Source organism: Trachurus japonicus, chromosome 1 (assembly GCF_045865225.1).
Source record: "Trachurus japonicus isolate A0001 chromosome 1, Traja_1.0".
In the NCBI taxonomy this organism is placed as follows: domain Eukaryota; kingdom Metazoa; phylum Chordata; class Actinopteri; order Carangiformes; family Carangidae; genus Trachurus; species Trachurus japonicus.
In genome coordinates this window covers 16,780,249-16,792,779 of record NC_140907.1, presented here as the reverse complement: position 1 = coordinate 16,792,779, position 12,531 = coordinate 16,780,249, and the positions used below count along the sequence as shown (strand labels likewise).

At 43.2% G+C, this 12,531-nt stretch overlaps 1 protein-coding gene and 17 non-coding genes across 18 annotated transcripts in view; all 18 read left to right on the top strand.

The window, feature by feature from the left end:
• Positions 1–12,531, top strand: part of LOC146991659 (multiple PDZ domain protein) — a 44,775-nt gene that overhangs the window by 30,712 nt on the left and 1,532 nt on the right. The window contains exons 35-44 of the mRNA XM_085776728.1: positions 190–273; positions 823–1,016; positions 2,548–2,695; positions 2,807–2,878; positions 3,060–3,180; positions 3,382–3,425; positions 3,519–3,641; positions 3,948–4,052; positions 10,979–11,082; positions 11,759–11,882. Of these exons, the coding sequence (XP_085632854.1) occupies positions 190–273; positions 823–1,016; positions 2,548–2,695; positions 2,807–2,878; positions 3,060–3,180; positions 3,382–3,425; positions 3,519–3,641; positions 3,948–4,052; positions 10,979–11,082; positions 11,759–11,882 (1,119 nt within the window). The remainder of the gene's footprint in view (positions 1–189; positions 274–822; positions 1,017–2,547; positions 2,696–2,806; positions 2,879–3,059; positions 3,181–3,381; positions 3,426–3,518; positions 3,642–3,947; positions 4,053–10,978; positions 11,083–11,758; positions 11,883–12,531) is intronic.
• Positions 4,411–4,482, top strand: trnah-gug (transfer RNA histidin (anticodon GUG)). The gene has a single exon. It is a non-coding gene; the product is annotated as a tRNA-His (tRNA).
• On the top strand, positions 4,599–4,671 carry trnar-acg (transfer RNA arginine (anticodon ACG)). Its single transcript has one exon. It is a non-coding gene; the product is annotated as a tRNA-Arg (tRNA).
• trnah-gug (transfer RNA histidin (anticodon GUG)) lies at positions 4,921–4,992 on the top strand. The gene has a single exon. It is a non-coding gene; the product is annotated as a tRNA-His (tRNA).
• Positions 5,580–5,652, top strand: trnar-acg (transfer RNA arginine (anticodon ACG)). The gene has a single exon. It is a non-coding gene; the product is annotated as a tRNA-Arg (tRNA).
• Positions 6,700–6,771, top strand: trnah-gug (transfer RNA histidin (anticodon GUG)). Its single transcript has one exon. It is a non-coding gene; the product is annotated as a tRNA-His (tRNA).
• trnar-acg (transfer RNA arginine (anticodon ACG)) lies at positions 6,888–6,960 on the top strand. The gene has a single exon. It is a non-coding gene; the product is annotated as a tRNA-Arg (tRNA).
• Positions 7,210–7,281, top strand: trnah-gug (transfer RNA histidin (anticodon GUG)). Its single transcript has one exon. It is a non-coding gene; the product is annotated as a tRNA-His (tRNA).
• trnar-acg (transfer RNA arginine (anticodon ACG)) lies at positions 7,398–7,470 on the top strand. Its single transcript has one exon. It is a non-coding gene; the product is annotated as a tRNA-Arg (tRNA).
• Positions 7,730–7,801, top strand: trnah-gug (transfer RNA histidin (anticodon GUG)). The gene has a single exon. It is a non-coding gene; the product is annotated as a tRNA-His (tRNA).
• On the top strand, positions 7,918–7,990 carry trnar-acg (transfer RNA arginine (anticodon ACG)). The gene has a single exon. It is a non-coding gene; the product is annotated as a tRNA-Arg (tRNA).
• trnah-gug (transfer RNA histidin (anticodon GUG)) lies at positions 8,240–8,311 on the top strand. The gene has a single exon. It is a non-coding gene; the product is annotated as a tRNA-His (tRNA).
• Positions 8,428–8,500, top strand: trnar-acg (transfer RNA arginine (anticodon ACG)). Its single transcript has one exon. It is a non-coding gene; the product is annotated as a tRNA-Arg (tRNA).
• On the top strand, positions 8,750–8,821 carry trnah-gug (transfer RNA histidin (anticodon GUG)). Its single transcript has one exon. It is a non-coding gene; the product is annotated as a tRNA-His (tRNA).
• trnar-acg (transfer RNA arginine (anticodon ACG)) lies at positions 9,437–9,509 on the top strand. The gene has a single exon. It is a non-coding gene; the product is annotated as a tRNA-Arg (tRNA).
• trnah-gug (transfer RNA histidin (anticodon GUG)) lies at positions 9,759–9,830 on the top strand. The gene has a single exon. It is a non-coding gene; the product is annotated as a tRNA-His (tRNA).
• Positions 9,947–10,019, top strand: trnar-acg (transfer RNA arginine (anticodon ACG)). Its single transcript has one exon. It is a non-coding gene; the product is annotated as a tRNA-Arg (tRNA).
• trnah-gug (transfer RNA histidin (anticodon GUG)) lies at positions 10,279–10,350 on the top strand. The gene has a single exon. It is a non-coding gene; the product is annotated as a tRNA-His (tRNA).

Genomic DNA, 12,531 nt, shown 5'->3' with positions numbered 1-12,531 from the left:
TATTTATTTATTTATTCAATTGATCATTTATTATTTATCATATTTTCAGTATTTCCTTTCTGTGTTCACTTCATAAAAAGTTTTTAAGAGCCGATTGTTCTGAAATATGAGGCATAACAAGGCTGACTGGGTTTAACTTGGTGGCACTATAGGTCTGTAAAGATGAGTGTTTTCTGGTTTTTCCACCAGGGGGCAGTAGTGGTCCATGAAGTAAATGATGGTGGAGCAGCACAGAGAGATGGGAGGCTGCAGGCTGGAGACCTGATATTAGAGGTATTATGGGAAAATACAATTTTTTTATGGCTATACCATAAAAACATAATGCAGCTGTAATAGTATTTTTCTGGCTTGTTTTCTTTCTTTCTTTTTTCAACAAAGCAACACAGAACTATTATTGTTGGAACATAACTAAAATATAAAAACAATTTGTTTGTGTATTTTTTCATCACATCAATCACATTTTTAAGCAAGGATTTAATGAATGCATAGCAAATATGATTATAAAACATTGTAAATGTTGTTTAATTTATTTTTTCTTTATTTACATTGACAACACGTGTGAACATGTGTATCAACATTTCTGAAAATGTATCAACTAATGTTAAACTGGAAAAATATGTGGCGGGTCAAGCAAAACAATCATAATACAATAAAAATGCTGCAATGAAATCTGCACACATAAGACAAGTCACACAGATAATCAGGGAGCTGCAAAAGAAATCAATGACCCAAGGTTGATGCCATCAGTAGATAACCACTAATCATGACAAAGCACTCTTTGTCAATTCTTTCTGCTGTGTGTGATTTCTCTCCTCCTCCTAGGTAAACGGTATAGACCTGCGGCAGGCTACTCACGACGAGGCTATTGGCGTGCTGCGGCTCACCACCCAGCATGTTCGCCTGTGTGTCTTCAGGCACCAGGAGGCCTACAGGGAGGAGGACCTGTGGGACGTCTTCAGCGTGGAACTCAGACATCGACCCGCAGAGGGACTGGGACTGTCCACTGTGGGCAAGAGGTATAATCATGATGCTCTGTGGATAAAATAAAATAAGAGTAAGGCAGAATTCAAATAGACACGGTAGCACAATGCAAAATGTAATAAGAAGTAAAGTAAAAATAGAAACAGAATCTAAAATATTAAGATAAATTAGATATAGACATATTATATACTGTACCATAACATATGTGAATGCAATGTTGAGTGTTGTAATGTAGAATGCAAAGGACAAAGTTACTGTATAAGAAACATATACATGTCTGGCCAAATGTAGAAAGGTCAGATTAGACATGGGACGTTGTAGTACAAAAACAACATGTACCAAAGCCAAATTATAATATTACACAAATGTGAATAAATCAGTAATAGTATGAGGTTTCAGTTTGAGAGGCCTGATCAGAAAAACAGGATCCAGGTTGGCTTCAGGAGCTTCAAATCAACAAAAATATGCCTGGCAACTGTAAGTCAAACCTGTGAAAGAGGCTGATGATGACATCGTTAGGCAGCCTTGTATTTTGAATAAGACGTGAGTTCAAACACACCACCTGTCAACTCTTTCACCTTGCAACGATGAGGGATGGGTGAGAAATAAAGTGGGTCATGCATTTGTTGAATGCACTCCACTACACAAGGAAACCATTCAGCCACTGCATGACCCATTTCTGACCCCAGATTCAATCAAAATCTTTTTCATCAGTGAGTTGACATGAGTTGGCAAATTAGTTAAACTCCCAAGTTTTCAGAAGGAGGTTTTTACAGGTAGATTATTTTTTAGCAAACCCGAGAACAAGTGGACTTTAGACTTCAGAGTGAAAAAGAACCAGTGCCTGTCGTCTGTCAGATGGTTGATTTAAAGGTTAATCAAAGTGTATTTTGTGTACACCTCTTAATAAACCTCTTAAACAAGCAAAGCTCAGCAGTTAGATTCACTATGGCCTTTTCAGAACTGACATTTCCATCTCTGTGACGTTAACCACAGCCTTCCTCCTAATATAGAAAATATCCGTGTTTCACATTTCAAATGGTCAAAAATAGCACACTTTGTTTTATGTAGCAAACTTGGTATCATTTACTGTGATGAATATAGTAGCCTATTGCTTTTTTTTGTTATTAATTGACCCTTGAAGATAAAAAACAATTCTTTTCACTATTTTGTACGGTATGTATAACAATGAAAACTCTGTAGTATAGTACTGTAAAGTTAAACTCAAGCTGTGAAGTCTTACAGTATCTAGTTAGAGATCAGGAACTGTGCAGCAGCAGCAGCAATCATTATTGTGGAAAATATGTGACACATGCTGTAATGAAATCACACACGCTTACAGCATCCAATAATTAGCATAAAGGTCACCCAGACAGGTCAGTCGCTGCCACACTGCACAGAGGACACGTAATTTCCAAAGAGTTAAGGTGCAGATTTTCATGCAGCTTTTTATATGTCTGCACAAACATGTGTGACATTATGCAAAGCAGCGGGCTTACAGCTCACATAATTTATTTTATGAGCGTGGGACAGACACAGTTTTTGACCTGTGTTTTCTTCCGACAGCAATGACACGGGCATCTTTGTGTCAGATATCATCAGAGGAGGTGTAGCAGATTCAGATGGCAGGTTGTTGCTAGGTGACCAGATTCTGTCAATCAACGGAGAGGATGTCCGTGCAGCGTCACAGGAACATGCACAGCAGCTTCTACAGGTCTGACACATTCACACGTACACTATGCAAAAAGGTTATGACTGAATTACAAGTGGGTTATAAATGTGATGGATTTATCATCTTCCATGCGATGTGTCATCTTTCTCTCAGAGTTGCGGTGGAGAGTTGCACCTGGAGGTGGCTCGTTTTAAAGCTGGTGTGCAGTACTCAAAGCGGAGCCAGGTAAACATTTTCTTTTGGTTTGTCTTTGTCAAGTCAGTGACAGGGAAGTTATCAGTGGTGGATTTGGCATGTACCTATTTAAGTCCAGGCTCTCTTTAATAAACTCACTCATTTGAATATACTCTGCAGTTCAACGATTGCTGTAATGCACAATTTTAACAATAGTGCTTTGTGAACCTAGGAGTACTTTAAGTTGTGTTTTATCCAGAGCGAAGACTCTGACTGTTCCACCCTGACCCCCTCAAGTGGATGTGATGCTTCCCTCGGTCACCAGAGGGAGGCAGACAACAAAACAGGAAGTGGTGAGTGGCCCTTCATGTTCAAGAGATTGTCTGAAAGCAAGATGAATACATTGTGCATGTTATTGAGATTAAATCCATGACTTTCACACTTTCACACATACACACACACATATATATTTACAATTAACAGTTCTTTGAGTGGAAAATGTTGTTACCACCTGAAAGATGAATTTGTGTACATATGCCGCTCTCCTCCAACAGCATTTCAAGACTTACCCGATGTCAGAAAAGTCATAATACAAAAGGTATTGCATGATAATATATGTGTATGTGGGTCCCATGTTCTTCAGTGGTATTGGTCCAACAGGGTCCTTAATGTGTGTGTGTTATCACCACAGGGTCCATGTGACACCCTGGGCATCAGTGTAGCAGGTGGAGTGGGCAGTCCCCATGGCAACATACCTCTTTTTATTGCTACCATGGATACCAGTGGACTGGCTGCCAAAACCCAGCAATTACAGGTGGGGAGTGCCCTCTATCTATATGTGCCTCTGTGTAGCTACTGTGTGTACTACATGTATAGAATTATGATCAAGTCAAGTGAAGCCAGGTTAGAGTAAGGTTTGACAGGGTTAAAGCCTCATGCAATCTCAGCTCTGATGTATATTTATTTAGATAAATGCAACAGTTGCTGATGCTACTGTATTATCAAGTTACGGAGTCAAACACCCTGAAATATATGGGAGCTAAATGGGTTCATATATAGGGTATTGTATTGTATTGTATTGTATTGTATTGTATAGTTTGTGTTTTTGTGTCCCCATTAGGTAGGAGACAGGATCCTCAGGATCAATGATGTGTCCACAGAGGGGTTGACTCAGGTCCATGCCGGAGCTCTCCTGAAGAACGCTATTGGAACCATGAGTTTGCAGGTAACGCTTCAGTGAGACATGCAGCTGTTCATCTATGAAGCCTGTGAGGTTACTGTGCGTAACGGATCAGAAGATTCTAGGTTCGACTCCTGGCTAGCTCGGTCAACCCTTTAACTGGTCACATGTCTGTCAATAACTTAACCAATTAGAAATCGCTACCCCTTCACAATGTAAATCAAAACACCTAACCAAAAGTAAGTGGCATAGTTGTGGCCACAGGAAGCCAACAAAGTCACATGAACTTAAAATTTAGGATATGACCGGAGTTTGAGAAACACTGGGGACCGCCCATGGAGACAAAACAGAGGTCAGGAGCTGGTAAATATGCTGGGTCTTCAAACAGTTTCTAAACCTAGTCGCCGTGATCGTATAGTGGTTAGTACTCTGCGTTGTGGCCGCAGCAACCCCGGTTCGAATCCGGGTCACGGCAACTCTGCACAGCCTGTTTGTTTTACTTCCCGCCGTCCTCGACATTACTGCATAATAGACAACTGTTGACCCTCTATGCTGTGACAACTCAGGTGATCCAACAATCTGGGCCACTGAGGGCTAGTGGCGCAATGGATAACGCGTCTGACTACGGATCAGAAGATTCTAGGTTCGACTCCTGGCTAGCTCGGTCAGTCCTTTAACTGGTCACATGTCTATCCATAACTTAATCAAATAGAAATCTCAAAGCCTTTACGATGTAAATCAAAATAAGCAAGCAAAGCAAATAGTGGCATAGTTGTGGCCACAGGAAGCCAGCAAAGTCACATGAACTTAATATTTAGGAATTTGTAAAACACTGAGGGCCACCCATGGACATAAAACAGAAGTCAGGAGCTGGTAAATATACTGGGTCTTCAAACAGCTGATAAACCTGGTCGCCGTGATCGTATAGTGGTTAGTACTCTGCGTTGTGGCCGCAGCAACCCCGGTTCGAATCCGGGTCACGGCAACTCTGCACAGACAGGTTGTTTTACTTCCCGCCGTCCTCGACATCGCTGCATAGTATACAACTGTTGACCCTCTATTCTGTGACAACTCAGGTGATCCAGCAACCTGGGCCACTGAGGGCTAGTGGCGCAATGGATAACGCGTCTGACTACGAATCTCGGTTCGACTCCTGGCTAGCTCGGATAACCCTTTAACTGGTCACATGTCTATCCATAACTTCATCAAATAGAAATCTCAAACCCTTTACGATGTAAATCAAAATAAGCAAGCAAAGCAAATAGTGGCATAGTTGTGGCCACAGGAAGCCAGCAAAGTCACATGAACTTAATATATAGGAGCCAAAACAGAAGTCAGGAGCTGGTAAATATACTGGGTCTTCAAACAGTCAATAAACCTGGTCGCCGTGATCGTATAGTGGTTAGTACTCTCCGTTGTGGCCGCAGCAACCCTGGTTCGAATCCAGGTCACGGCAACTCTGCACAGCCTGTTTGTTTTACTTCCCGCCGTCCTCGACATTACTGCATAATAGACAACTGTTGACCCTCTATTCTGTGACAACTCAGGTGATCCAACAATCTGGGCCACTGAGGGCTAGTGGCGCAATGGATAACGCGTCTGACTACGGATCAGAAGATTCTAGGTTCAACTCCTGGCTAGCTCGGTCAACCCTTTAAAGCAGAACTATGCAGGAATTGGGCTGTAATTATTGTGGCTCAGAGTCACTGTGATGGTTGAGTGACCTGTTATGAAGTGAATGGGGTCTAGGCCAATGCGCTCACCCCCCCCCACTGGCTGAAAACCGCACTTGCAAGATCAGTCGTCCGTCTCGGTGTTACAAATCTCGTCAATGGATAGAACTATCGCGAGAAACTGCCTTACGGCAGTACGAGATAAGAACGCATATGACGTCATGCATGTCACGAATCGTGATTGGTTTGAGTTCGGAAAGTCGGAGGAAACCATGGAAACATGAAATGTTTGTACTGATGAAGTTTGGCTTGTGGCTAACAGGGAGCTAATGCTAACACAGATACACACACCATGGGTCTTTTATAAGATAATGTAATACATCATGACACACACACACACACCTTCGCGTTTTGGAACCTTTATTCCTGTGTGTGTATGTCTGTGTCTTTGTGCCTGTGTGTGGCTGTATTAGCGTTAGCGCCGTGTTAGCGTTAGCTCCGTGTTAGCATAGCGTTAGCTCGGTTTTAGCGTTAGCTCCGCGTTAGCATTAGCTCCGTGTTAGCATTAGCTCGGTGTTAGCAGGGCTTAGCAAACAGCAGTAAACACAAGCACGTGTAGGGGGGGTGGAGGAGGTGGCGGCGGCGAGTTTTTTTTTTTTTTACGACAGTGACATGTGCCTCCCAGAACTGTGGGGGAGCTCCGGAGAGGGAAAAAAAGAGAAACCAACGAAGGAGCGAGCTATTTCCGGCCGACTTGCAAAGTTCTGCTTTAACTGGTCACATGTCTGTCAGTAACTTCATCAAATAGAAATCTCAAAGCCTTTACGATGTAAATCAAAATAAGCAAGCAAAGCAAATAGTGGCATAGCTGTGGCCACAGGAAGCCAGCAAAGTCACATGAACTTAATATTTAGGATATTACTGGAGTTTGTGAAACACTGAAGACAGCCCATGGAGGCAAAATAAAAGTCAGGAGCTGGTAAATATGCTGGGTCTTCAAACAGCCAGTAAACCTAGTCGCTGTGATCGTATAGTGGTTAGTACTCTGCGTTGTGACCGCAGCAACCCCGGTTCGAATCCGGGTCACGGCAACTTTGCACAGACAAGTTGTTTTACTTCCCGCCGTCCTCGACATTACTGCATAATAGACAACTGTTGACCCTCTATTCTGTGACAACTCAGGTGATCCAGCAACCTGGGCCCCTGAGGGCTAGTGGCGCAATGGATAACGCGTCTGACTACGGATCAGAAGATTCTAGGTTCAACTCCTGGCTAGCTCGATCAGTCCTTTAATTGGTCACATGTCTGTCAGTAACTTCATCAAATAGAAATCTCAAAGCCTTTACGATGTAAATCAAAATAAGCAAGCAAAGCAAATAGTGGCATAGCTGTGACCACAGGAAGCCAGCAAAGTCACATGAACTTAATATTTAGGAATTTGTGAAACACTGAGGGCCACCCATGGACATAAAACAGAAGTCAGGAGCTGATAAATATGCTGGGTCTTCAAACAGTTGTTAAACCTGGTTGCCGTGATCGTATAGTGGTTAGTACTCTGCGTTGTGGCCGCAGCAACCCCGGTTCGAATCCGGGTCACGGCAACTCTACACAGCCTGTTTGTTTTACTTCCCGCCGTCCTCGACATTACTGCATAATATACAACTGTTGACCCTCTATGCTGTGACAACTCAGGTGATCCAACAACCTGGGCCACTGAGGGCTAGTGGCGCAATGGATAACGTGTTTGACTACGGATCAGAAGATTCTAGGTTCAACTCCTGGCTAGCTCGATCAGTCCTTTAACTGGTCACATGTCTATCCATAACTTAATCATATATAAATCTCAAAGCCTTTACGATGTAAATCAAAATAAGCAAGCAAAGCAAATAGTGGCATAGTTGTGGCCACAGGAAGCCAGCAAAGTCACATGAACTTAATATTTAGGATATTACTGGAGTTTGTGAAACACTGAAGACAGCCCATGGAGGCAAAATAAAAGTCAGGAGCTGATAATTATGCTGGGTCTTCAAACAGTTGTTAAACCTAGTCGCCGTGATCGTATAGTGGTTAGTACTCTGCGTTGTGGCCGCAGCAACCCCGGTTCGAATCCGGGTCACGGCAACTTTGCACAGACAAGTTGTTTTACTTCCCGCCGTCCTCGACATCGCTGCATAGTATACAACTGTTGACCCTCTATTCTGTGACAACTCAGGTGATCCAACAACCTAGTGCCCTGAGGGCTAGTGGCGCAATGGATAACGCGTCTGACTACGGATCAGAAGATTCTAGGTTCGACTCCTGGCTAGCTCGGTCAACCCTTTAACTGGTCACATGTCTATCCATAACTTAATCAAATAGAAATCTCAAAGCCTTTACGATGTAAATCAAAATAAGCAAGCAAAGCAAATAGTGGCATAGTTGTGGCCACAGGAAGCCAGCAAAGTCACATGAACTTAATATTTAGGAATTTGTAAAACACTGAGGGCCGCCCATGGAGACAAAACAGAAGTCAGGAGCTGGTAAATATACTGGGTCTTCAAACAGCCGATAAATCTGGTCGCCGTGATCGTATAGTGGTTAGTACTCTGCGTTGTGGCCGCAGCAACCCCGGTTCGAATCCGGGTCACGGCAACTCTGCACAGACAGGTTGTTTTACTTCCCGCCGTCCTCGACATTACTGCATAATAGACAACTGTTGACCCTCTATGCTGTGACAACCCAGGTGATCCAGCATCCTGGTGCACTGAGGGCTAGTGGTGCAATGGATAACGCGTCTGACTACGGATCAGAAGATTCTAGGTTCAACTCCTGGCTAGCTCGGTTAACCCTTTAACTGGTCACATGTCTGTCAGTAACTTCATCAAATATAAATCTCAAACCCTTTACGATGTAAATCAAAATAAGCAAGCAAAGCAAATAGTGGCATAGCTGTGACCACAGGAAGCCAGCAAAGTCACATGAACTTAATATTTAGGAATTTGTGAAACACTGAGGGCCGCCCATGGACATAAAACAGAAGTCAGGAGCTGATAAATATGCTGGGTCTTCAAACAGCTGATAAACCTGGTCGCCGTGATCGTATAGTGGTTAGTACTCTGCGTTGTGGCCGCAGCAACCCCGGTTCGAATCCGGGTCACGGCAACTCTGCACAGCCTGTTTGTTTTACTTCCCGCCGTCCTCGACATTACTGCATAATAGACAACTGTTGACCCTCTATGCTGTGACAACTCAGGTGATCCAGCAACCTGGGCCACTGAGGGCTAGTGGCGCAATGGGTAACGCGTCTAACTACGGATCAGAAGATTCTAGGTTCGACTCCTGGCTTGCTCGGTCAGTCCTTTAACTGGTCACATGTCTATCCATAACTTAATCAAATATAAATCTCAAAGCCTTTACGATGTAAATCAAAATAAGCAAGCAAAGCAAATAGTGGCCACAGGAAGCCAGCAAAGTCACATGAACTTAATATTTAGGAATTTGTAAAACACTGAGGGCCGCCCATGGAGACAAAACAGAAGTCAGGAGCTGGTAAATATACTGGGTCTTCAAACAGCCGATAAACCTGGTCGCCGTGATCGTATAGTGGTTAGTACTCTGCGTTGTGGCCGCAGCAACCCCGGTTCGAATCTGGGTCACGGCAACTCTGCACAGACAGGTTGTTTTACTTCCCGCCGTCCTCGACATTACTGCATAATATACAACTGTTGACCCTCTATGCTGTGACAACTCAGGTGATCCAGCAACCTGGGCCACTGAGGGCTAGTGGCGCAATGGATAACGCGTCTGACTACGGATCAGAAGATTCTAGGTTCAACTCCTGGCTAGCTCGGTCAACCCTTTAACTGGTCACATGTCTGTCAGTAACTTCATCAAATAGAAATCTCAAAGCCTTTACGATGTAAATCAAAATAAGCAAGCAAAGCAAATAGTGGCATAGTTGTGGCCACAGGAAGCCAGCAAAGTCACATGAACTTAATATTTAGGAATTTGTGAAACACTGAGGGCCGCCCATGGACATAAAACAGAAGTCAGGAGCTGATAAATATGCTGGGTCTTCAAACAGTTGTTAAACCTAGTCGCCGTGATCGTATAGTGGTTAGTACTCTGCGTTGTGGCCGCAGCAACCCCGGTTCGAATCCGGGTCACGGCAACTTTGCACAGACAAGTTGTTTTACTTCCCGCCGTCCTCGACATCACTGCATAATATCCAACTGTTGACCCTCTATTCTGTGACAACTCAGGTGATCCAGCAACCTGGGCCACTGAGGGCTAGTGGCGCAATGGATAACGCGTCTGCCTACGGATCAGAAGATTCTAGGTTCGACTCCTGGCTAGCTCGGTTAACCCTTTAACTAGGCACATGTCTGGCAATAACCTAACCAACTAGAAATCTCAAACCCTTTACGATGTAAATCAAAATAAGCAAGCAAAGCAAATAGTGGCATAGTTGTGGCCACAGGAAGCCAGCAAAGTCACATGAACTTAATATTTAGGATATTACTGGAGTTTGTGAAACACTGAAGACAGCCCATGGAGGCAAAATAAAAGTCAGGAGCTGGTAAATATGCTGGGTCTTCAAACAGCCAGTAAACCTAGTCGCCGTGATCGTATAGTGGTTAGTACTCTGCGTTGTGGCCGCAGCAACCCCGGTTCGAATCCGGGTCACGGCAACTTTGCACAGACAAGTTTTACTTCCCGCCGTCCTCGACATTACTGCATAATATCCAACTGTTGACCCTCTATGCTGTGACAACTCAGGTGATCCAGCAACCTGGGCCACTGAGGGCTAGTGGCGCAATGGATAACGCGTCTGACTACCGTGCAATAACATTAGGAAGTTTGTGTTACAGTGTTGCCATTTAACATAACCTGCTCCCTCTTGGTTGTTTTCACTTGAAATATCATTTTACAGACAAACAATTCAAACATCATGTTTCTAACAAGGAGCAGAGATGAGATAGGTTAAAGTTTCATCCATCACTTCATTATTAGTATTTTTGTACATGAGCACTATACTGTAATTTCAAGACAATTGTGTGTCTGACACTGATTTCACACTATTTGTCTTCATGTTAATGAGCAACTGGGAAAATTGTAAGGAACAGGGTGTCAGTTGCTCTTGACAAGTGCATTGTGTGTAAAAAACAAACAAGTTATATATTTTTACAGATAACTCCCACTGTATTAACATTTGGACCGGCACAACCATGGTGTTGCTGCAATAGGTTACTTAATTTAGGGTCTGTCTAAACTCCATGTTTATACCTTCTTTTCTCATGTCTATCTATTTGTATTTAGGTGGCAGCAGGTTCTGGTGGGAGCAGCACACATGATCACAGTGATGTCCATACCCGGTCATCGGGCCAACCCAGCAGCCTGCCCTGCTCTCACAACAACCTCTGGTAATAATCAGTTTGCTGACAGTCTCCTGCTGCTGTAGTTTATGATTTTACTTTGGCTCCCTCCTGGTGTATTCAATGAATACAGACAAAATCAAAACACCAGTCCCTTTGACAACAGTGAGGACAAGCAGCCACTGCGTGAGAAGCATCGGGATGAATGTGCTTTTGGCCAGAACGAACAGAAGTGTTTTTATGTTTTGTGCTTTGCTTTGTTTTCAGTTGATTGTTTTCAGTTAATTTCACACGTCTGTTTCTCTTAAGGGTTTGTGGCATTTAACAAAACTAAATCATACATTTTAAAATATTGTAAAAGTCTAGAATATGTTCTGGGAACTGACATTTTAATGTCTTTCGGGTGGCATCATTATGTGAGTCTTAAATCTGCTGCAACCCTTTGTGCAAAACTGCCAATAGAGGTCTCAACCTGAGGTTGAGAAACTGTGCTCTTCAGTATGGCACTTTCTTTCTGAAAAGGTGTCAAAATAATTCCTGGGATTTGTCACATTTAACCACACAGCACATTAGAAATTCAACTGTCTTTCCACACATGCTGTCTTCCCTAGTGAGATGAGATACTTCACACACAGTCACACAGACACACAGGAACTTTGCAGTGCGGAGCTGGTGAGACACACAGAGCAACGCAACTCCATTGTTCTGCATTTTATTCCCACAGTGCTCGCATGTATAAGACCATCACTCTGGAGAGAGGCTCCTCAGGCCTGGGTTTCAGCATCGTAGGAGGGTTCGGCAGCCCTCACGGAGACCTGCCGATCTACATCAAAACTGTCTTCAACAAGGTGAGGGAACATCCTCCAGAGAGAGATCTTTCATGGGAATCCTGGTTCAGAAATCAAATCTCAGCACAGCTTGGTGTTCAGTTATACTGACAGTTTGAAGCCACAGTCATAAACTGCAAGGGCTCACAGTCCGTATCAGCTGTAGTTCTTATATTTATAATACTGACAAAATAACAATTGTGGCAATTACTACTACTACTACTAATAATAAAAGAACGTCCTACATACAGAATATTGTAAGATGAGTTATTCCACCTGTAATTGCACTGCAGTAATGTAATATTATTATCTTCTTAAATATCTAGGAATTAATCATTTGAGTTTCATATTAAACTTGTTTAGTTTTGGGTGGCTGTGGCTCAGGAGGTGGAGTGCCTTCTGCACTAATCAGAGGGTTGGTGGCTTGATCCCAGGCTCCTCCAGTTCACATGCTGAAGTGTCCTTGGTCAAGATATTGAATCCAAAATTGCCCCTAGAGTATCATCGGTGTGTGAATGTGTGTATGGCCATGGTGAAGTGCTATTTGTAGGGAAAGCGCTGTGTGAATGGATGAATATGACTATTACTGTAAAGCACTTTGAGTGGTTATTAAGATTAGAAAAGCATTTATTCATTTAGTCAAACATTTTATTTCAATTTGACCACTTGT